Source organism: Saccostrea cucullata, unplaced genomic scaffold (genome assembly GCF_032062105.1).
Source record: "Saccostrea cucullata isolate Sc308-1 unplaced genomic scaffold, CSIRO_AGI_Scuc_v1 ctg4729, whole genome shotgun sequence".
Lineage (NCBI taxonomy): Eukaryota > Metazoa > Mollusca > Bivalvia > Ostreida > Ostreidae > Saccostrea > Saccostrea cuccullata.
Window position 1 is genome coordinate 54,915 of NW_026939456.1, and position 25,809 is coordinate 80,723.

General features: G+C 33.8%; 1 protein-coding gene across 1 annotated transcript; it reads left to right on the forward strand.

The window, feature by feature from the left end:
• Positions 1-1,412: 1,412 nt before the first annotated feature.
• LOC134253055 (uncharacterized) lies at positions 1,413-6,604 on the forward strand (the record flags this gene model as incomplete). The annotated part of the gene is made up of 6 exons (XM_062735574.1): positions 1,413-2,049; positions 2,579-2,605; positions 3,383-3,406; positions 3,782-5,218; positions 5,390-5,576; positions 6,393-6,604. Coding segments are annotated over exons 1-6 (2,524 nt in total), but the record flags the coding sequence as incomplete, so codon positions are not given.
• Positions 6,605-25,809: the final 19,205 nt, after the last annotated feature.

The following is a 25,809-nucleotide window of genomic DNA, read 5'->3' on the forward strand; positions in this document are numbered from 1 at the left end:
GTAGAACTCTAATCCATCGTTTGTCAAATGTGATCTCAAAATGTTCATCATCATTATGTAAATGGTTTTGGCTTTTTATCACTTTCCCTACGTGGCACTATATGGTTGAGTAGTTCTGACCAGCGATTTAGTGCACAATAATCAAAATACACATCTGAACAATTTTCATGAAGTCAATTTTTTTTGCATTTGATGTTCTTAAGCGTTTCTTTTTCCTTTCAGTAAATTATCATATAAATAAATAAAAATTATGCTAATTAAATGTTAAAAATTTATTGGTGTATCTTAAGCGGTTTCAATTTTAGTGCACTTGTCTACGACCTTTTCGAACAACCCTCGTATATTCCTTGAAACAGATGAGGAAAGCCACACAATTCAGAGTGTTATTTTTTTCGCTTCCAAATTATTAATCACTTTGATGAAGTGTTGACTGGATTTAGGGTAGCAGAACAGAGATCACTACACAGAATTCACACTTCATATATTTAATTTTCAGGATATGTTTTCGGGAAAAATTTTAAAGGGTGAAATCCCGCGACTTACATTAAAACATGATCAATTTGACTGCATCTTATTACTTTCTTTACCATATGATTCAATTGAATACTTAAATCATAAGGAATGAATGAAAAGCTACCCAAGTTCTACTGGTATAACAGGGGTTGGAGCAGATTACTCATCTTTTTTGACGGCTCAGTTTATAAAGCGTGACATGCAAAACCCAGTTTATTCAGAGTCACTTGAATAACTTTTTAATTCATTCCTTTAATACCTTGCATCGCTCTCGAACGTGTGCACCTTCTTAACACAGTATATGGCGGTACTTGTTGAACCAATTTGTCTAAAAGATTTACTCAACAAAAATTAAAATGTCTGCGTTAATATCTATTTGACAACAAGTTACATTGATTGATTGTTTGTTGTTTAACGTCCCTCTCGAGAATTTTTCACTCATATGGAGGTGCCACCACTTGCCGGTAGAGAGCTACAAATTTTGTCCTATGCTAGGCACTCAGGGCCTTTGAGCAGTGAGGGATCTTATTCGTGCCAGCACCAACTGCGACACGGGGCCTTGGTTTATATGGTCTCATCCGCAGGACCGGTCTCCATGTCCCCCAGTGGGATTCGAACCCGCAACGTAAAATTTAAGTGAATTCAAATTTTAAAAAATAGTGTTAGGGTAATAACGTCATAAAAGGACTGGCAATTCGATTCCTAAAGTGGCGATTCGTCCCTGATAAAACATTTCACAATAATATGTGTGTTTAGAATTACTTTAAGTATAGTCCTCTAAAAATATTGTTAGGGAGTTATTGATGACTTTGTAAAATTATTTTACAATTTCTGTTTTTAGGTTGCATTCATATCTTGATGTCACAAAAAGTTCTTTTTAAAACGGAGTAAAACACAGTATGTCTTTATCAAAGTGCTATACCTCTACACCAGAAACAACAAATACAGCTCGACTGGCGAGACTCTTACTAGGTCCGTGTACTGATGTGTTACGTGATATTTTAAAGACAGAAGTGAAACCATCTGATTTGTCAAGAAAAGTTAAAGAATATATAGACAATTTACAAAAACAAGGAAAGCGTACTCAGCTTGATAAAACACAGTTAGAGATATTTTTCCCAAAACCAACAAAAAAATACAGTGGTGATTATTCTGACTTAGACATATCTTTATTGTATTTACTTCTACGCAATGTAAGTAATTATAAAATAGCACCACATTCAAAAGGCTGGGGAAAGATTCCTGATCCCGGAGACAGAAGTGTTGCAGCCAACATTGAAAGAATTCGCCTTCTCAGAAACCAATACTACGGTCACGCAGCTGATCTGTCCCTATCCGACTCAGACTTTGCACAGGAATGGCGAAATATCCGGGACATTGTGGTGGAGCTAGAGCGACACCTAGGTACATCCACGGTGTACCAGGATGCTGTCAACACGATAAAAACCTGCCCAATGGACCCAGTACAGGAGAAAAAATATATAGATTTACTTGGAGATATGAAGGAACTCCATAGAACCGTCAATTGTATTTCAAGTTAGTAGAGAGTTCACATGTAATTACTTGATGACCTTTCATGAAATATTTTAGGTATATATATATATATATATATATATATATATAGAGAGAGAGAGAGAGAGAGAGAGAGAGAGAGAGAGAGAGAGAGAGAAAGCACAGAGAAATTCACTTTTTTCAAGGATACTCACTTCCGCCCCAGCCCGGGGTTGAACTCTCGACCTACGGAATCTTTCTCCTAGCAGTACAGGATCAGCAGCGCGTTAGACCGCTCCGCTATCTAGGCAAGTTAAAAAACTTGCTTTCGATGCCGATGGAATTCTCACAACGCTGCCCTACACTACACGGTCATTGAGAATGGAAGTGAGATACAGTTATTTAGACATTAGTTTTTAGAGGATCGTTACCAATACATGTTGTGATGAAATATATATATATATATATATATATATATATATATATATATATATATATATATATATATATATATATATATATATATATATATATATATATATATATATATATATATTTATTTATTTATTTGCAGATCAAATGCAAATGCGGTCCTTTCGAAGTAAGTTTGTTTTACATTCTGGTTAACACACGCCTGTAAGTTAGAACTTAATTATGAATATTCGGGAAAAGTAAAAAGTGTTGAATGTTCTTTCGTCACAAACAGACACTAATATAGTAAGATATAGAGACATATTTTTCAGTTCCTATTAGTTTAGATGACAAAATGTAATAGTATTATGTTATTCACAGTCGCTTTTTAAAGAAAAGACTTTCGGATAAAAATTAAATATACTGTCATATAGTTTTTAAGGTAGTATAAAAATTTCTTATCTCAAAATCGGAAATAAATATTTTTAAAATGTCCTTGTGTCTAACATATATATCCTGGTTTCTTACCCACATTGTGGCATAAATATATTACGGAATTTAATAATAATACTTTATTTATAGGTTTAACCATATTGGTGCAAGCACAATTCTTCCCCGAGGCCTTCTTTATAACACATATAAATGTATATATAAAATAAATACAAATAACAATTATGAAACGATAAAATATAAACAATATGCTACAAAGAATAAAACATCAACATTTCAATAAAGAAAGAGAAAAATATCGTATAACACCAGCACGTTTCGTAAGTAGAAAATGTTCAACACTCGAGAGTATTGTTAGGGATTGGGATTTCCTGAAACATAGGTTGTGTGTGTGTGTATGTGAGGGAGGGGGTGTGTGTATGTGTAAGAGAGAGGATGTGTGCATGTGTGTATCCGTAGCCTTACTTACAGGTCAGTTTTAATGTTGATTTATGGGTCTTAATTTCTTTTCTTGTAGATCCCACAGTTTCAGAAAGGATTGGTATGTCAGATTTAAAATGTTTAGGTCATATGATATTATTTAGGTATTTTAATTTTCAGAATTTCATTGAGCGAATAACACAGGCAAAATTTCATAAATGGGTGTTCTGCATTCTACAAATCAAACAAAGGTTGCAAATATATCTTACATGGATAGCATAATATCCTTAAAATTACTGATTTGTGTACACTTTAAGTAATACATCATAATTTCCATTTCACTAGCATTATAGCATAAGAAAAAAGATAATAATTTCAGTGGATGGAAAATCTGGTAAATAAAAAATCAAACAAATACAGAAATGATAAGTGAAAACAATTTAGTGATTCTTGTCTATTTTAAAAACATATTAAACGTATCTCTTTCCACTTTTAGAAATAATAAAAAAAAGTATAACGACGCATTGTGAAGATATCAGCCCCCTATTTGTAAGAACTCGAGCGTTTGAAAAAGCAAGGGAACTACTAGGCATCAATGGGTATGTCGTCATCGGGGGTAATCCTGGCACTGGAAAATCCACAATGGCTAATTTTTTGATAAAACAGTTGATGGAGGAGGGAAAGGACCCTCTTCAACTCGACAAGTTTAAAGACTTATACAAAAGCTTAGCACCCAATGATAATATAGTGGTTTTTATGGATAATGTGTTCGGAGAATTTTCTTTATCCAGTGATGATGTTCAAGACTTTACAAGAACATCTGAGACGACAAAAGAATTGTTTGATACTGATACAGATAAGTCAAACTATTTGATACTTACAATAAGAAGTGATATATTGAAGGAGTATACTAGTAAGGGGAACGATGATACTTTTTTTGTGTCATCAGTGGTTGACCTCTCCAGTAAGACATATGCTTTGCAAGAGAATGAGATCCTCCAATTAGCCATTAAGTATGATGTATGTAAGAACATGGAAGAGAAAGACTTTACCAGAAAAGTTTCTGAAATGTCTTTACCTTTAGGATTTCCTCAATGTTGTAAATTAGCAAAGCACATGGATATTCAAGAAGATATTTTATCTTTAGCAAAAAATCCTGTTATTTTTTTAAGAAGTTACTTCTACAATCTTTTCGAGAATCCGACTGCAAAAACTGCGGTTCTCGTGTATATTCTCCTTAGTGGAGGGGAAGTTGACTTTGATTTTTCCGACAATCGTCAAATGGATTCAGAGAAAAAACACGACTCTTTAGATTTTATTGGTCTTAAAACATCTTTTATAAATGATTTTCAAAAGAGTATTAACTGCTTTGATGGATTTTTGACAATTCGAGACTCAATTAGAAATTCTCTGCAGTTTTCCCATAGTTCTGTGCAGGAAACTCTATTTAATTTCCTGTTTTATTCCGATCCTAAAAAAATGATACAAAATTGCCATCATTCTTTACTACAGATATTTACAACAACTTTAAAACCAAACGGCACAAAAATTATTATAGAACAGGGATTATTTGATGATGTTATTTGTCGTATTGCAAACGTAATTACCGAAAGATCTGTGGCCGGGTTTAGGTCAATATCTTTGCTAGAATTATGGAATGATTCAAAATTCCATGAGCATGTTCTGGAAACAGAACAATGTACCTCACTATTGAAAACATGTCAGGATATCAACAGAGATTCCATGATAGTACATTTTTCAAGAGCAGGAAATAGACGATGGGTTGAATATCTGCTGCTAAATTCAGATGAAAGACAAAGATATAGATCACTTAACGTTGCATGCTCAAAAAACCATCCAGATGTTGTTAATCTCATTTTAGCTTCTGGTGCAGAATGTGATCTGAAAACGTGTTTTTACGCAGTGCAAAGTGGTAATTTAGAACTGTTGCTTCGAATGTGCGAGCTTATTGATCTTCATCAAATTGGCTTAACATTAAATCCTGTATGGAGTGACGTCAGGCATAGTTTACTTCAGGAAATCTGTTTAATGCGACAAACGCAATTCATTGAAAAAATATCGGCAAAATATCCCTTTCTTGTAGGTATGAAAAACAGTCAAGGGGCCAGTGTATTGCATTCTGTGGCTGGTTCTGGAGACAAGCATGCATTTAATCTGCTTTTAAAGTTTGAACTTAATCCATATGAAAAAGATCAAGAAAGCAGCCACACCATTCTTACTTGTGCATGTCAAAATGGAAGACTAGATATGGTGAAATATCTTATTGGGAAGTATCCTGCATTAATTGAATCTCATATAGATCTTCATGGTGGAAGTTTATTTCATATGGCAGCGTTCAGTGGAAAAATTGATATGTTTGAATATATATTGAGCCTTTTTGAGAATGAAAATTTAATATCCATCAAGAGCGGCATGAAGCCTAATATATATACAAAAGATAAAATTGGCCAATCTATCCTCCATGTTGCATGTAGAAATGGTCAGTTCGATATGTGTAAGTACCTAGTGAGTAGATACCCTAAGTTACTGAATGATCAAGACATTACTGGGGCAAATGTCCTCCATTGTGTTGCACTGAGTGGTAATGTACACCTTTTTCAATATTTTTTAAGTAAAAGCTTGGATATTACTTTAACAACACATAAAGGAGCGAATGTGTTACATGTATGTTGTAACGGGGGTAGAGAGGAAATGTGTATGTTTCTAGTTAACATGTATCCAGATTTGTTACATGTTAGAGACAATAAAGGACTCAGTGTCTTACATTCAGCTTCCTTTGGGGGAAATTTAGAAATAATTTCTTTTCTAATCAAGAAAGGATTGGATATTTATGCATTGTCAAATGATGGTCTGAATATCCTTCATTTTGCTTGTCTCTGGGGGAAACTTGAAGTTTGTTATTACTTACTAGAAAAATATCCAGAATTATTAGATGTCAAGGACAAATTCGATAACTCTACATTATATTATGCAGTCCTGAGTGGTAATGAAAAAATTAAACAATTGATAATTGATAAGGGGATGAAAATTGAATCCATCGAAAATAAAGGAGAAACAATTTTACATCAAGTGTGTTGCTTTGGCAGAACAGCCCATTGGGAGGATATAATCGATTACTATTCCGATTTACTGGCGACCAGAGACAATGACGGAATGACAGTGTTACACTCGGCTTGTTTTGGTGGAAATGTAGAAATAGTTAAGTATCTAATCAGAAAAGGTCTGGATATCAATGCAATTTCCAATGATGGTCAAAGTATTCTTCATACTGCCAGCAGAAATGGAAAGTATGAAGTTTGTAAGTACCTAGTTAATAAATTTCCACATTTGTTGAGTATCAAAGATAGCGATGGTAATTCAGTTATTGAGGCGGCCTATGAAATTGGAGACATTGATATGATTCAGTTGTTTATGAAAAATAGTGTTATCAGCCTACATTTATAAATATTACTCTTGACTGCAATTATGAGAAATATTTGTAAAGACTTTTCCTCAAAGTTGAATGGTGATATGAACAAATCCTTTGAACAGCAATTGTATGACATGTGTCAAATAACGTTCAAAATATCATGCAAAAAAGCGCTTCATTGGATCCTTGGTTGGGTAACATTAAAACTGTAAATGTATTTTTGTATTATATGTATGAGTATTTAGTTTGGTAGGGGATATGCGTGAACTTTGTAATGATTGATTTAAACATCGTCATCTTTATATACTTGAGCATTTTCATCAAACAATATTGTTAATCAAATGTATATTATATCATGATTGAAATAGTAAAGCATTCCAAATAGATGGAATAGGATTCATCACAGTTATTTTCACCAAAGTAAATGATATTCCTTGATGATCCGCCTGATGTACCCCCCTCCCCCCCCCCCCCCTCATTAGGATATACGGTATCCTTCAGACTTAATCAGTTGCTTATGAATACAATACGGGTTCCCATGTTGCATTATTAATATACACATGTCCTATGAAAATATGTCTAGTTTTTTTTTTCTACTTTCATTTTATGAAGTGTGTACTTCTGATCAAAGTTTTACAAAAGAATCTACGGATAATGTAAACAATGTTATCAGTATTTAATATCTTGATTTATATCTTTTCTTTTTTTATTTGAATTGCTTTCTAAAAATATCTTATCAAATTCTTATAAACTAGATTACAAAATCTTTTGCAGATAAAGAAGAAAATGATTTGCTAAAGATAGTTTTGAATATGGTCGTAAGTTCAATTTAAAGGCAGAATCCTGATAACGTTTTCCTAACTCAATATTATGTGTAAGGGAACAGTTTCCTATTATTTTGACTATAAAGTGATGATTTTTAGGGCGTGATGATCTGAAATAAAAGAAATAACTTTTAAAAAGATATCAAACAGGAACTTTTCTTTATTTTCTGTTCATTTTGACCATCGCCTATTCATTTCTTGCAACACGGGGAGTTTTTCTCCTTTATAATTATTCCTATTGTTTTCCTTATTTTAATGATTCACACATTGACTCATTAATTCTTTTACCAAAAAATAGTCTATATTCAAAGCATTTTATATGAAACATTTAACCTGTTTTAAATTAGGAGCTTTTTATCTTTTTTTTCAAAAGAGTACTAGTTCCTTATGTACCATATAATAATTATATTTTCATTACCAATATCTGATGAAAAGGAAAGTAAGAAGAAAACATAAATCTTGATCATTGACATATTTTTTAAAATACGTATAACCGTTTGAAATCCTGTCTTTCAAGCACTAATTCATTACATTTTCTAGTATTATTTTGTATGACAACAAATGTTTCTTCATTATAGATCTATACCTAATTTTTTGTTTGAATTTAATGCTGTGATAATGTATAATTGTTATTTCTATTTACTGTTTCTTTTTTGTTTTCTTTTGATCATGATCAGATATAAAATTTATTTCTGAAAACTTAAGCCCTGCTTCTTACTTTAAATCATTTTTCCATTTGAATCGAATGCATTAATCTTCATGAAAATTAGTGTTTGGAATTTAGATTTATTTTGTGTGAAATATAAAAACAATAAGTCATTACGAGGGGTGATCAAAAAGTTCGCAAACTAATTGAATAACTTCCATGAAAGAAACAATATTTGGTTTCAATGTTGATTATATTTTAAATTAATCCTCTCCGATTTTAATGCACAGCAACCACCGATTTGCGCATGCGCGAACCACGTGATATTGGCAGTCACGTGGCCCTATGTGTAGCGTTCTTTCACAAAAGTTGAAAGATTTTACTGAGTCTTATATTTCTTTCCATGTGAGATAATTTTTATGACGAGAACAGTTTATTTGTCAGAAATGGTCAAATCTCGGCAACAGAATGGGTGGTTAAGAATATCATTTCCAAAAATAAGCATAGCGACTTTAAAACACAAATCTTGCGTCTCGGGAGAGTTTTTTTATTCAAGGTGGATAGAGAATAATAGCCTTCTTTTTATCATATCTAATATGTTTAAAATCAAAAGTAAACGGTATCTTAGGTATTTGATAATTGCTTTCATTGGGCAAAATGACAAGTATCATTTTTAACCATCTGCCTTCCTTCACTGAAACGATCAATCCAATCATTAATTGAATTTAAGGAACTAATTTATCTTAGTAAACTGTGTACAAATTATTATAATTATGATACTGCAGAGGGATATCTAAGATATACAATAAATTGTACAGTCGTTTGTAAAACGAGTTCGACTGAGACAACCATTTTTCGACACAAGTGACCTACATAGTGACGTCATTTTCAAATTGTGACGTCACAAACAAAGAGAAAAACTTTATTCAGCATATGCTATTTATAGACCTTGTGTATGGCTATGTGTGTACCGAATTTCAATCTAATCTGAATTGTGGTTTTGTAGATAAAGAGATAGTTTGCAAACTTTTTGATCACCCTCATTTAAAATGTATGTGTTTTTTGGTGTAGAAATCATGATCGCAGTTAATTTTCATTACATATCATAATTTATTATATTTCCTAACTTGATTTTTTATTAATACATTGTGTGTTGGTTATTTTATTTCACTGTATATACTTTATGTTAAACGAATACTGGGTATGTCTTTTTCTTCGATGATTACTCTTATTGTAAATTAAATGAAATTCCATTTATTGAATTTATATTACGAGTGGGCCAGGGTTATTTTTATATTCTTATAAAGGATATATTCAAATATGGTCATATGTAGCTTTTGTACATATTTGGTTTATTTGGTAGGCATTACAATAAATGCTCATTTACAACAAACATTTTGTTTTGATATTTGCAAAAAAACAGAGCAGTGTAGACTCATTCACGGAGAAAATAAATCCATAAATAAATCCATTAAACAATACAAAATAGGAGCAGATTAACACGGACCTCCGAAACATCAGAGGTGGGATCTGGTGCCATGGAGGAGTGAGCATTCCCTGCTGACCGGTGTCGCATAATATTTGGTCCGCCTCGTTTAAAGGTCCGGCCGGACCTAATACGATAACTCTATCGATGGCTCTATAAGAAAAGGTCCGCCCTCGGCCTATTATACAAATTGTATGCCTGTGTTCATTCGATATTCATTGAAAAACTACTGTTTTAAAATTAATTAAGGATATAAAGTCGTATTAATAGCTAGTGTTTCATCCAAGAGAATATAATAAACAATAGGTAAGAAATTAATACATAAAGAAAGGAATGTACAATTTTTTTAAAAGAAAACATTGATGTAACCATCAATTCTCGCCTAGGAAATATATAAAGTAAACGATGGAAATGAGTATTGATCATCAAACCGCTTCGATATATGTGTGAAAAGGCATGCATCTAATTGATGGAGACGATAGTCGCGAATATTTTGAAAACTTACAGTCGGATATATATAACAAAAACGACACCATTTTAAACTTCAATTCCTCGAGTAAATGTTGGCTGCATAAAATATAAATTGAGTTTCGACATATGCATTGTCTTAGTCTATATGCAAAAATGTATTTAATTTTCAATTTTAGAATATAAAACACGAACTGTACAGAGTACGTTTTTATGCGAGAAGTAAAATTCGATGTTCTAAAAAAGGGGAGTTGTCGCTTTTTCAATAGTAAGCGATAAATAGCTTTATATATTAAGAAAAGCATATATGTTTTGACATATTCATTTTATGGAAGTAAATATATTATGCATCTCGTGATTTATAAAAGGAAAGAACATTCTGATGTACAATCTTGCCAATGTTTGGAAAAACCTTTAATTCTTAATAGCTACTCGAACCCCAATCCCCATACACCAACATTTAAACTTATATCTATAGAGCAGCCCGGTCCTTTGGGCTGCAATAAATTTGTTGAACGAGTTACCTGTCGGGACAACAACGTCAACATTTTCATTTAAAAGAATATTTAAGAATACAAATGTACATACATTTACCTTCACCGCCTGTTTCCTGGCAGATTAATCAGTATACAATGAACAGATGATTGTTCGTAAGTCCAACACGGATCATTAAGTTACACTCTCTTTCCAGTAAGATTGATAAACGTCTATCTTCCACTCGCAAAATAGATAACATCTTTTTAAAAATATTTCTCATTAAAGTATTAATAAACAAAATCGTCATTCTTTACTTTTAATATTATTGTCTATAACTGGAGGGACACTGTGACAGGGACTTATGTCACGGTGTACTACCCTAAACCCCTTATTGTAAAAATAACATGCCTGTTGATTGTACAGTTGGGGGTAGCCTATAATTGTCTTGTTTGAGAAAACCTTAAGTACAATGTCCCCTGTGCTTTTATAAGTTAACACTGCGACTTAATTACCTATTCAAAGGCTTTATATTATATCTACTAAATCTCTGCATTTCCTGAGTCTTGCATTGCATTTTCCAACAGTGTTTGTTATTTTTTCGGAATCCAACATTTTTATTTTCATTTCCGACATTGTTTATTTTTTCTTTTTCATATATTCGAATTTTTTTAAAGATACTTTATGACAATTTATAAGATTTACATATATAACAAAGATTGAAATTGTATTATGTATAATATAATATCTATTTCAAATCACATTTTTTCAATCCAATCATTACATGCATTTTGTATATAACATTATGTCTAGTTATACAGTTATAAGTAAGGGAAAGAGTTCATACCTACATCTGCTCCAGAATCAAATAAGTTTCTCTGACAGCTAAGCAAAGCCTTTTATTTGAATATATAAAATATTTCATTTTAAGGACTTTTATAACGGAAGTATGATTTTTTTTATCATTGCCGAAAAATACTGACATGAATTGACAAATATCAAAGATGAAAACTTTTAAAATGTAAAAACTCTCGGAAATCTACGAAAGCCTACAAGGGTCAAATAAGAAAATAAAGGAAAAAAATTAAGTGGTAATAACGAATTTTATCTCGTAATAACGACCTTTTATTTCTTTATTATGACTTTCTTAAGTCGTAACTACGACTTTTTATTTCGTAATAACGACTTTTTAGCTTACCTGAGCTGATAGCTCAAGTGAGCTTTTCTGATAACATTTTGTCTTTAGTCCATCTGTCTGTAAACTTTTAACATTTTTGACTTCTTTTCAAGAACCACTGGACCAGTTTCAACCAAACTTGCCACAAAGCATACTTGGGTGAAGGGAATTCAAGTTTGCTCAAATTAAGGGCCACGTCCTCTTTTAAGGGGAGATCATTTTGAAATAGTGAAATTTGATGCTATGTTTTAAAAATCTTGTTCTCAAGAACCACTGTGCGAGGAAATATGAAACTTGTAGGGAGGCATTCTCAGATAGTATAGATTCAAGTTCATTCAAATCATGACCCCCGGAGATAGGGCGGGGCCACTCTGGCGGATCAAAGTTTTACACAGAAATATATAGGAAAATTCTTTTAAAATCTTCTTCTCAAGAACCACTGTTCCAGGAAAGATGAAACGTATAGGGAAGCATCCTCAGATAGTGTAAATTCAAGTTTGTTAAATTCATGACCCCCAGGGTTAGGGCGGGGTCACAATGGCCAATTAAAGTTTTACATAGAAATATATAGGAAAATTCTTTAAAAATCTTCTTCTCAAGAATATCAAAGCCATAATTGATCATATTGATATGGAAACATCGTCAGGTAGTGTAGATTCAACTTTGTTCGAATCATGACCCCCGGGGGTAGGGCGGGACCAAAGAAATATATAGAAAATACTTTAAAGATCATCTTCTCAAGAATAGCAAATCCTAAACTTTTCAATTATAAACCAATTTCTACTTTCTCCTAGCCACAGTGCTCAGGTGAGCGATGTGGCCCATAGGCCTCTTGCTATCTCGTAATAACGACTTTTTATCTCGTTATTACGACTTTCTTAAGTCGTAATAACGACTTTTTCTCTCGAGAGAAACGGAAAGGTACTGAAGCGTACGTCGATAAATTTTAAGACAATATACAACGTTCTAACACAACAATTGAAGAGCCATTTACGCTTCCGTACCCTTGTAGGCTTTCGTTGAAATGAAAAGTTGTAGCCATACAAGGTTAACGTTAGCTTATTCTATGACTGTAAGAGGCTTTTTGATTTTTTTGCAGGTGTGTTCGTAAGTAGTTTTTTTTTGTTGCGTTCAGACAGATAATCAAGAATGTATAGAGGATAATCAATATTTTGTTGTTGAATATTGAATTTATTTCACGAGTAGAACAGGATTTTTTTTTTATAATTTCACGAGTGCTAAACACGACTGAAAATATCAAAAAATTCTGTCTCACGAGTGAAATAAATTCCATATTCAACTACAAAACATTGAATTTTCTGTTAATTACATTTTTTTAAAAAAATCTTTGATTTTCCTTTGCTCCTGTCTTTTTGTTATACAGTCATAGGCTCGTGACGTCATAGTTGAGTGGTTGAGACGTCTTATAGGTAGTGAGGTGAAGATATTATATTTACATTTGCCAATGTCTTTCCTTATATGACAATATTAAAAAAATGAAATTCAATTTTCGATGACATGCAGTCGGTCACATGATCAGACTTTCATGCGTATGGAAAGCAAACTGCACGTACTTTTTGAAAGTTCCGACTGTGACGTCACATAACGTCGTAGTAACGTTATGTTGCATTTCAAAATCTAAGTCTAAATAATACCTAATGAAATTGTAAAATGAATGAAAACGTAAAATATAAATATAAGAAATTAAATATCATTTTTTAGAGTTGCATTGGGGTATGACATGAAGTCGGTACGTGATCAAATCTACTAGAACGCCCTTCGGGCGTTAAAGAATTTGATCACATGACCGACTTCATGTCATACCCTAATATTTACATTCGCTGTGTTTTTCTAGTAAGCTTACTGTGAAATTGATTTGAAAACCATTTTTGTGTATACTCACGCGAAGAAATATACACAGAGAAACGTGCGTTAACGTGACGTCACAATGAGTCGGCAGCGACGTTAGTAAAAACGCAACGATATAAGGCAGCGAGAAATTCAAATATTTAGCATATTATAGTTGCTTCCAAACATGTAAAATGTAAATATAAGGAATGTTTTTTCAGTTTAGTTTGAATTATTGGTGTGTGAATCACACAGACTTGCACGAAGGCATATTTTTCATGAAGCGCTAGCGCGCTTCATGAAATATGCCCACGTGACAAGTCTGTGTGATTCACACACCAATAATAACTCACACAAAATTGAAAAACATTCCTTAAATGCAACTTTAAAAATGATATCTTATTTCTTAAGTAAACATTGATTTAGTAACATATTTTTCGTAATTTTGACAGTTTAATTCCCTGTCAAAATGGTTTATTTATTTCCATCTATCTAGTATTAGATCTAGGTCAAGGAAGATTTTTTTCAACAATCTTTGTTATGGGAAGGGAAATCGAGAGTTTTCCCGCACTTCTGATATTCGTCAAACTGTGACAGGATATAATTTTGATAACCTTTCACATTGTGACTGGATATCATTTTTATTCAATGAATAAATTACAGTATTTTACGGGTAAAAATGTAATAAATGCAGATATACAATAAAGAAAACATATTCCCTGCAACTGTACATACAATGGATTGTTGATTGAAATCATTACAGTTTTGACTTCTTGTAAGTTAAAACGAACAAGAAAAATAAATTATTAGTATATGCCATGAACCAGATAAAAGGTTAAAGAAACTCACAGCATCATAGAACGATGAATTACATGTATACATTGTTTATAATAATAGGCATGATTTAAGAAATTTACTCTCTCAATCTATATAGGCGTCGGAACGGGGGCACTTTTGTTGCAAAGATAGTCACACTAATTTATGCAGTGAATATTTGGGCGTAGGTTTGACCCCCCCCCCTTCAACAGGCACGTTGCAGTGTAGCCAAGGAATTGTAAGTGGTTGTGTTTGGGGGAGGGGGGAATGGTTTTGAAAAAGTTAAATCACCTACTCACCCCCCCCCGTCGAAATTTTCCTTTTTATTTTTTGTGCTTGTCAAGTTTCTTATGAGATTTGACAATATTTTCCCTTTGAAATAACCCCTGTCCTATTTGCTTCCCCCTGGTTCTTTTTAGCTCACCAAAACCAAAGGCTAAAGTGATCATAAAAATTCGTCCGTTGTCTGTCCTCGCTCTCTTTTGTTAATGAGAGAGATGTACCACGTTCATACTTTTTGCCGTTCATAAGAAGATAAACCGGTACATTTTATCTGAAATACTGAGGGGGGACCTTTTCTGATAACTATGTTTTAATGTCCGCACTGACTCTTTCTCTAGTCTTTTAAGCGACTAAAATAAACCCTGTCCAAAAATTTCCTTTTATAAAATAACAAACCACTGAAATAAAGTGGGCAGATGACTGTGTTTTAAGGTCCGCCTTGTCTACTTCTCTAGTTTTTTTACAGCTACGAAAATAAACCCTGTTCAAAAATTTCCCTTTATGACATGAAGCTATCTGAAATACAGAGGGCGAACATTTTCTGATAACTGTGTTTAAAGTCCGCCCTTCTCTAAGTCTAGTATTTTAAGCTACGAAAATAAACTCTATCCAAAACTTTCCCTTTATGACATGACGATATCTAAAATACAGAGGGCGGACTATTTTCCGATAACTGCGTTTTACGGTCCGCCCTGTCTCTTTCTCTTGTCTTTTAAGCAACTAAAATAAACCCTTCCAAACCTTTCCCTTTATGACTTAAAGATATCTGATATACAGAGGTTGAACCTTTTCCGAAACTTGTAACTGCGTTTTACGATCCGCCCTGTCTCTTTTTCTAGTATTTTAAGCTACGAAAATAAACCCTGTCCAAACATTTCCCTTAATGACATGAAGATATCTGAAATACAGAGGGCGGACATTTTCTGATAACTGTGTTTTAAGGTCCACCCTTCTCTTAGTCTAGTTTTTTAGCTACGAAAATGAACACTGTCCAAAAATTCCCTTTATGACATGAAGATATTTGAAATACAGAGGGCAGACCTTTTCTGATATCTGCGTTTTAAGGTCCGCCCTTTCTCTTTCTTTAGTATTTGAAGCTACGAAAATAAACCCTGTCCAAAATTTTCCCTTTTATAAAATAACGATAACTGAAATACAGAGGGCGGAGCTTTTCTGATAACTGTGTTTTTATGTCCGCCCTGTCTCTTTCTCTAGTTTTTTCAAAGGTAAGAAAATAAACCCTGTCCCAAAATTTCCTTTATGACATGAAGATATTTGAAATACAGAGGGCAGACCTTTTCTGATAACTGCGTTTTAAGGTTCGCCATTTCTCTTTCTTTAGTATTTTAAGCTACAAAAATAAACCCTGTCCAAAATTTTCCCTTTTATAAAATAACGATAACTGAAACTAGTGCTAATTGTAACGGGGACCGTTACAGATGTTCCCCAAACGCTCCCCAAATCCCTTTTGGTGCCATATTTCCTGTAAGCTTCATTAAATAAGACAAACTATGCATTTGAGACTTTAACAACTATTACCCAGAAGTGTACCAAGTTCAATCAAATTTTAGCATTGCACGCGTGCGCATGTGAATGCATGTGCGTAATGATCATATCATCTAGTCTACACAATCTATATATTTCAATATACTAAAAATTAAAGTACCTAATCAAAAAGTATTAGAAAAACGCTCATTCAAGTGTATTTTTGATTGTACTCATTTCACGTGCATGTACGGGCATACATGAGCATGGTGACCATACCTTATTGTAGAAGTTCATTACATCTATCTATGTTCTAAATCCCACCCCGTTTGGTTGAAAACCAAGGAAGTTATAGCTGTTTTAAGTTTCAGCCAATCAGATTGCAGCCCAAGTACACGCACGTGTATGCATGTGCATGGTGACCATACCTTCTTGTAGAAGTCCATTATATCTATCTATGTTCCAAATCCCATCCTGTTTGGTTGAAAACCAAGTGAGTTATAGCTATTTAAAGTTTTAGCCAATCAGATTGCAGCGCCTGTGCATGCACGTGTTTTTATGAAAATTGCTATATATCATAATGTAGAATATCTTAATGCATGGCAAAGTTCAAAATTTCAAAGGATTTTGTCAAAAAACAAGAAAGATATTGAGACTTTAGTTTCAGTCAATCAGAGCGAAGCGCACGTGCATGCGCGTGAGATCTTGCTATTTTGACCATGTCGTATTGTCTGTGCTACTAATATATCCTAATGTTATGAGTTTCAAAGCATTTCATCAAAAATGTAAAAAGTTACGCTTACATTCATTATATTGATCATTTCTCGTGTTGCACGTGCGCGCTCTTGCAAGCACGTGCACGCAAAATGACCTTCGTTCCACAAATCTACATAACATGTCTACTTACCCTAAAAACATTTCACCTTAGTAGGATGTGTAGTTTACGAGATCATTCGCGGACAAGAAAGTGCCCAGGAAGAAGAAAAATAATAATAAGACTAGAGCAAAGCTCGTTGCAAAGCAACGAGTAGGTCTTCCGTCATGTTTGACCGGAAGTGGCTTTCATTTTTAACAGAAATGGGAAAGAACGTCCAAAAATAGTTTGATTCCTCTAAATCCATGTTAATTATTGCAAAAATAAGCCATTTTCTGTTACTTCCGGTTTGACCGGAAGTGACGACAACGGACGAAAAATTAATTTTAATGCTCCCACAGTAATATGTTACCAAAAAACTTGTCAAGAACGGCAAAAATACGCGTTTTCCGACTACTTCCGGTTTGACCGTAAGTGACGATGCCGGACGCATTTTGACGACATCAATAGATTAGGCTTGACATTTGAACAATTTTGCTTCTTTGACGTATCACAAATTCTCAATACTTTTTGAGATAAAAAGGAAAAACTTTCGGCCCCTCCAGGCCCTTGATTTAAGGTGCCAGCCCTTTTTTCGAGATGTCATTTGAAAGATCTGGAAATTCTACACCTTTTTTGTTCTACATGCTTTAACAAAATATTTCTAGGTAAAAAGTTATCGTTGAAAAGGTGCTTAAAATTTTGAAAATCTTGATACGACTATTTTCGGGCCATAGCGAGCGTCGGCGCTTCATATTTCCGGTAGTTGTGATATACTTAGTGCACTTCTCCAAAAGTTTCTCTAGCATCACTGAAAATTTCAAGCTTCTGTGTTAAGTGTTTTTGGAGAAAACTGCCGGACAAAGTGACCCTCTAAAAATCACTAAATCGAAGAAAACTCCGAACCGAAAGTGACGTCATCAAAATAAAAAATATATATATCTAGATTTTTTGATGTTCTATCAGATCTGAAAGTTTCATGAAAATCGATCGAGCCGTTTTCGAGAAATCGCACGTACAAAATCGATAAGAAAAAAACAATAATAATACTAGAGCCGAGCTCGTTGCAAAGCAACGAGTAGGTCTTCCGACCTGTTTGACCGGAAGTAAGTTTCATTTTAAAAAAAAAAGAGTAATGAAGTCTCAAAATGGTTTAATCCTCCAAATCTATGTAAATCATTGTAAAATCAAGCCATTTTTAGCAACTTCCGGTTTGACCGGAAGTGACGTCGACGGACGGAAAATTAAGAGTTGGGCTTCAAGTGACATATGATATCCAAAAGCCTGTCAAGAACAGCAAAAATATGCAATTTTTGACTACTTCCGGTTTGACCGGAAGTGACGTCGCCGGACGAATTTTGATGACACCAAGTAGATTGAACTTGACATTTTGAACAACTTTGCTTCTTTGAAATATTACAAATTCTCAATACTTTTTGAGATATTAAGGAAAAACTTTCGGCCCCTCTCAACCCTTAATTATAGGGGCCAGCCCTTTTTTCGAGATATCATTTGAAAGATCCTGTAATTCTACACTTCTTTTGTTCTATATGTTTTAACAAAATATTTTTAGGTAAAAAGTTATCGAAGAAAAGGTGTCATAAATTTTGAATTTTTCGATAGCACTATTTTCGGACCATAGCGAGCGTCGGCGCTTCGTACTTCCGGTAGTTATAATATTCTTAGTACATTTCTCCAGAGGTTCCTCTAGCATCACTGAAAATTTCATACTTCTGTGTTAATTACTTTTTGAGAAAACTGTCGGACAAAGTGACTCTTTAAAAATCACTAAATCGCAGAAAACTCCGAACCGGAAGTGACGTCACAAAAATAAAAAAAATATATATCTAGATTTTTTTATGTTCTATCAGACCTGAAAGTTTCATGTAAATCGATTGAGCCTTTTTCGAGAAATTGTGCGTACAAAATCGGTAAGAAAAAAAAACAATAATAACTAGAGCAAAGCTCGTTGCAAAGCAACGAGGAGGTCTTCCGTCCTATTTGACCGGAAGTAGCTTTCATTTTTATCTTTAAAATGAGAAATAACGCCAAAATTGCTTTGAATCCTCTTAAACTATAATAATTAATGCAAAAATAAGCTTTTTTGCAACTTCCGGTTTTACCGGAAGTGCTGACGACGGACGGAAAATTAATTATTATGCTCCCAGAAACATGTTATTCAAAAACTTGTCAAGAACGGCAAAAATACGCGTTTTCCGACTACTTCCGGTTTGGCCGGAAGTGATGATGCCGGACGAATTTTGACGACTCCAGTAGATTCAGCTTGTCATTTTGAACAACTTTGCTTCTTTGACCTATTACAAATTCTCAATACTTTTTATGATATAAAGAAAACAATTTCGGTCCCTCTAGGCCCTTAATTTTAGGGGCCAGCCCTTTTTTCGACATATCATTTGAAAGATCTTGAAATTCTACACTTCTTTTGTTCTATATATCTTAACAAAATATTTCCAGGTAAAAAGGTATTGTAGAAAAGTTGTTAAAAATTCTGAAATTCGCGATAGGCCTATTTTCGGGCCATAGCGAGCGCCGACGTGCGGCACTTCCGATAAAAATGAAATACCTTATACATATCTATAGACTTTGGTCTATCATACCTGAAAGTTTCATGTTTCTATCTTGAGCCATTTTTGAGAAAACTGCCGGACAAAATGACCCTCTAAAACTCACTAAATCGCAGAAAACTCCGAACCGGAAGTGACGTCATCAAATTAAAAAAAAACGCCTTAAGTTCATATAATTTGTCATCAATGCTGAAAGTTTCATTAAAATCCATCGAAGCATTTATGAGAAATCGCATGCACAAAATCGGTAAGAATAATAATAAGAAAAGTTGAAAAGAAACAACAGAAAAATAAGAAGGTCTTCCGTTGAAACGGAAGACCTTAATAAAAATAGTGGAAAAGAAACCTAAGAAAAACAAGAAGGTCTTCCGCTGAAGACGGAAGACCTTAAAAAATAGCGGAAAAGAAACCTATGAAAAACAATAAGGTCTTCCGCTGAAGACGGAAGACCTTAACGAAACAGAGTAAAAACAATATGTTCCCCAACTTCGTTTGGGGAACCTAATACAGAGGGTGGAGCTTTTCTGATAATTGCCGTTTTCGTCCTGTCTCTTTCTCTAGTTTTTCAAAGGTACGAAAATAAACCCTGTCCCAAAATTTCCTTTATGACATGAAGATATTTGAAATACAGAGGGCGGACCTTTTCTGATAACTGCGTTTAAAGGTACACCCTGTCTCTTTCTATAGTCTTTTAAGCTACTAAATTAAACCCTGTCCAAAAATTTCCCTTAGGGTTTGCTATTGTGAGCAGCCAAGTGAAACTCACTGAAAATAAAAACCTTAATATCTTTAAAAATAAGCCTTGCAAACACTTGAAAACTGGTCCAGTTAATCTTCATAATAAAAACTATCTTTGGGTATATGCAGCTATATTGACACATGCATTAGTTTGCAGCTATGAAGTGCACAATACACCTGCAGGACTGCGCAGCCACAGGTTTTAGCAGTGCATCAAAAAATCCAAAAAAAAATATGAAATAGTTAAATAAACAAAGTGGCAACAACTATTTGTTAAGAAAGATTGTTTTAAATGTAAACTCACTGCAACAGGTACATTTCTTTAAATGCATACTATCAGGTCAACAAGAAAATGTTAGCCATGAAAATAGTGCCAACCACATGGCAATGTGCTAAAAATAGAATTAAAGAGTCTCACTGTTGTTCTATAAATAGCACTTTATATGAAAGCCCAAATTTATCAAAAGGATAACATTACTATGGTGTGTACAAAACAAGGAAATTGATGTTAGAAAATTATTTTTCTCCTTAATGGGACAAAATTTGCAGCTCTCAACCGTCTCCATATGAGTGAAAAATTCTTGAGAGGGACGTTAAACAACAAACAATCAATCAATCAATCTTACTGTTTCCTGTATAGAATGTTGTCTTAATAAGTGTAATTATTTCAATTTTCATTCCACAAAAAGTATATTTACGAGATGTATTATGCTTTTCGTTATGACGAGGATGAGGGATATTTGTATAAGAATGAATTAGATTCAAGCCATTAAACTTTAATTCTGGGGCCTGTTTTACAACAACAGCAACAAACTAAAAAAAATGGACCTTTCAATCTGCTCATAACTTTTTATTGTTCGTTGATTTGATAATAGTTTTAGTCTTTTAAAATAGAATTTAACGATATATTTCAAAAATAATAATTAATTTTGAAATATTATACAATCACCTTAAGTTTTTGGTCCGAGTCGTAAGTTCTTTTGTAAAACAATCACTTGATGTATATGTTTTTGTTTTCCAAATAGAGTGAGCTTCTTTAATTTAGTATTTAAACATTACAGTCATGTACTAGTATTTTGTTTCTGTAGTAAATGTAAATAAAGAATGAATTAAATGTTAAATTAAATTTTACACTATCCACAAATAGAGTACCAACATATGATTATAAACAGAAAACAAGGGAATTGTGAAGACTACAGGAAACCAGAGAATAATATGTACCCTTTATCGGTCTTAGTATTAAATTCCACACTTGGGATAAGATTTTTTTATAATAATAATAATAATATAATAATAATAATAACTAGAGCAAAGCTCGTTGCAAAGCAACGAGTAGGTCTTCCGTCCTATTTTGACCGGAAGTGACGTCAACAAATAAAAGCAAATGAGCTGAGTGGTCTCCATTGACTTTATAATTTTGATTCTGCATTTAAACCTTCAAAAATAAGCTATTTTTGGCTACTTCCGGTCACTTCCGGTTTGACCGGAAGTGATGTCAACGGACAGAAAATTAAGTTTTATGCTTCCAGATACATATGTTACCCCAAAATATGTCAAGAACGGCAAAAATATGCATATTCTGACGACTTCCGGTTCGACCGGAAGTGACGTCGCTGGACGCATTTTGACAACTCTAATAGATTTAGCTTGACATTTTGAACAACTTTGCTTTTTAGACGTATTACAAATTCTCAATACTTTTTGAGATATAAATGAAAAACTTTCGGCCCCTCTAGGCCCTTTATTTTAGGGGCCAGCCCTTTTTTCGAGATATCATTTGAAAGATCATGTAATTCTACACTTCTTTTGTTCTATATGTCTTAACAAAATATTTGTAGGTGAAAAGATATCGAAGAAAAGGTGTTCGAAATTTTAAAATTCTCGACATGCCCTTTTTCGGACCATAGCGAGCGTCAGCGTGCAGCACTTCCGGTAAAAATGAGATGCGTATGTCACATCTACAGACTTTGCTCTGTCATTGCTCAAAAACTCAAGTTTCTATCTTAAGCCGTTTTTGAGAAAACTCGCGGACAAACTGACCCCCTGAAAATCACTAAATCGCAAAAATCTCAAAACCGGAAGTGACGTCATCAAAACAAAAAAATATATATCTAGTTTTTTCCATGCCCTATCAGTCCTGACAGTTTCATGAAAATCGAGCGAGCAGTTTCTGAGAAATCGTGTACACAAAATCGGTAAGAAAAAAAACAATAAAAATAATAACTAGAGCAAAGCTCGTTGCAAAGCAACGAGTAGGTCTTCCGTCATGTTTGACAGGAAGTAGCTTTTTAACAAAAATGGGAAATAACGCCCAAAAATGGTTTGAATCCTCTAAATTCATGTTAATAAATGCAAAAATAAGCCATTTTTTGCTACTTCCGGTTCGACCGGAAGTGACGACGACGGACAGGAAATTAATTTTAATGCTCTTAGAGACTTTGGTACCAAAAAAACTTATCAAGAAAGGCAAAAATACGCGTTTTCCGTCTACTTCCGGTTTGGCCGGAAGTGACGACGCCGGACGAATTTTGACGACTCCAATAGATGTAACTTGACATTTTGAACAATTTTGCTTCTTTGAAATATTACAAATTCTCAATACTTTTTGAGATATTAAAGAAAAATTTTCGACCCCTCTAGGCCCTTAATTTTAGGGGTCAGCCCTTTTTTTGAGATATGATTTGAAAGATCTTGGAATTCTACACTTCTTTTGTTATACATGTTTTAACAAAATATTTCTAGGTAAAAAGTTATCGTTGAAAAGGTGTCAAAATTTTTGAAATTCGTGAAATGATTATTTTCTGGCCATAACGAGCTTCCGTACACAGCGATTTCAATGAATATGAAATACGTTCCGCACAACTACATTTATTGCTCTATAATCACTGAAAATCTCAAGTTTCTATCTTGAGCCGTTTTCGAGAAAACTCGCGGACAAACTTACCCTCTAAAATTCACTAAAATGCACAAATCTCGGAACCGGAAGTGACGTCATCAAAATGAAAAAATATATGTCTAGATTTTTACATGTTCCATCAGCCCTGAAAGTTTCATGAAAATCGAACAAGCCGTTTCCGAGAACTCGCGTGCACAAAATCGGTAAGAAAAAAAAGAAAAAAACTGTGGAAAAGAAACCTAAGAATAACAGAAAGGTCTTCCGTTGGAAACGAAAGACCTTAAAAATAGTGGAAAAGAAACCTAAGAATAACTAGAGCCGAGCTCGTTGCAAAGCAACGAATAGGTCTTCCGTTGGAGCTACGGATAAGAAGACGTAACCTTGAGTCTAGGTCAAGCCACATTCTAAAGTTCTACAAGTGAAAATTTAAACCTTTTAAGAGAAGCATCTTGCAATGTTTAGCTAGGAAAAAGACTGTAAAGGAACATATGTGACCTTGAACTTTCCAAGTGACCTTGAACTCTCCAAATGGCCTTGATCTAAGCAATGACTAGCTCTCGTTATAAAAATATTATCCATGTGTTACCGTCTGGAAAATTTCAAACATTTTATTTAGATATTCTTTCTGTCCATGCATCCAACCAAAAACATCTTATCCTTGGGGACTTTGAACTCGAGTCAAGGTCACGTCCCACCCTGCATTATATCAGCAATGTTTCACTAATAGAAAAATGGTAGCGAATTTACAGTTTCACTGTCACTAATCTTGACTCGTCCAAATGACTGGATATGTTCAGCCATGAGTTTTTTTCTGACTATAATCGAGGCAAAATGATTCATTGGGTTCAACACAATGTCGAGACTATAGCTCTACTTGTTTGTACTTATAACAAAGGAAGAGAAAACTAGCCATTGCCATCAGACCAAAACTGTAGAAGGAGTAGCGTTTTAAAGGAATTTCACATAAATTTCTATTTTGTGTAATCATGACAACACCGTTCATCGAAATCAAAAAACGATGCAGTTAATTATGTATCACATTGAAGTCTACTTGTGTGTCCAGTTATATTGAAATCAAACTTAAACTGTAGGTGGAGTAGCATTTTTAAGGAATTATATACAGAAATTTCTATTTTTAGTAACCATGGCAACACCGTTCATCGAAATCAAAAACGGATGCACGATATTTTGTATCTTAGTGAAGGCTACTTATGTGCCAAGCAATATTGAATTCAGACAAAAACTGTTGAAGACGTCGCATTTTAAAGCATTCAAAAACCGATGCACTACACTATGTATCTTAGAGATGTGTACTTGTGTGCCAATTTATATTGAAATCAGACCAAAACGGTATGAAGGTAGTATTTTGAAAAATAGACAGACAGACAGCTAGACAGACGAACAGACGAACGGACGGCAGACACTTTACTATCCCATCCCACAGACAGGTGGGACAGATATTTATCTATCGAAAATAACCAAATTAAATAAAGACATCATTTTTAAAGCATTAATTCGTAGCAAAAAAGAAAATATCAGTGGATGCGACACTTTTCAGACAAGGGAAGAGATATGAACCTCTCATAAATACGGTACACATGTATCAGATCATTGCACGTCGGTAATCTAAAATGACACATATTATTTTTTTTTGTATAACTTAACCCCCCCCCCCTAATTTCTTAAAAAATGTTTGTACAATCAAGAAAATCGGTTACTTTTCATAAAGACTACGACGTTTCTTTCATTTTCAAGAACCGTATAATATCGAGTGCAGCGAGCTCAATAGAATAGCGTGTAAGAAAAGAAGTTCGGAATTGTACACACGTCAAGCAAATTTTGTTGTGCAACATTCCCAGAGCCCCTTTACCACCCAATGTCCTTTGTGCGAATAAATAAACAAATAATAACACAAGTAACAACTTTTTAAAAAGCTTAGCTGACTAATGTCATCAATATCTATAGAATCTATGAGCATGATAAACTATAAACGTTTACATGGGGGGGGGGGGATTAAATTATTTAACTGGAGTAAATTACGGAGATGTTGCACAAAACATAAACCATATATACTACTGTTTGTATCTCAAATAAAATATGAAATCATGATCATGTCCCGCTGTAGATTCGAACCCGGGACGAAAAGATGAACACCTCTGTCCGCAAGTCTAAAATGGTTTTAGAGGATGACGTAAATAAGGAAAAACATTTGATTAATGCTTGAAAGCATGGCTACATATAAAGGTGGCAGCTGAAAATATGATAACTACAAGAAATTGGGGATCTAACAATTATGACTGACGTGTAGAATATGATTGATAGTTTCTTGGGTATGCCAAAGTATCAAAGATTGTTGGAAACGTGGGGAAAATAATTAAAGCTTTAAATGACCCAACAAACTTGACGGCGATATATGAATGCCATGGTGCGGATTCAGGAAGTTTTTCCCAGAGATGAGGGGTCAACATCAAATGTTTTATTACTTTAAATGATGTAACTTCTAACTCACTTCACAA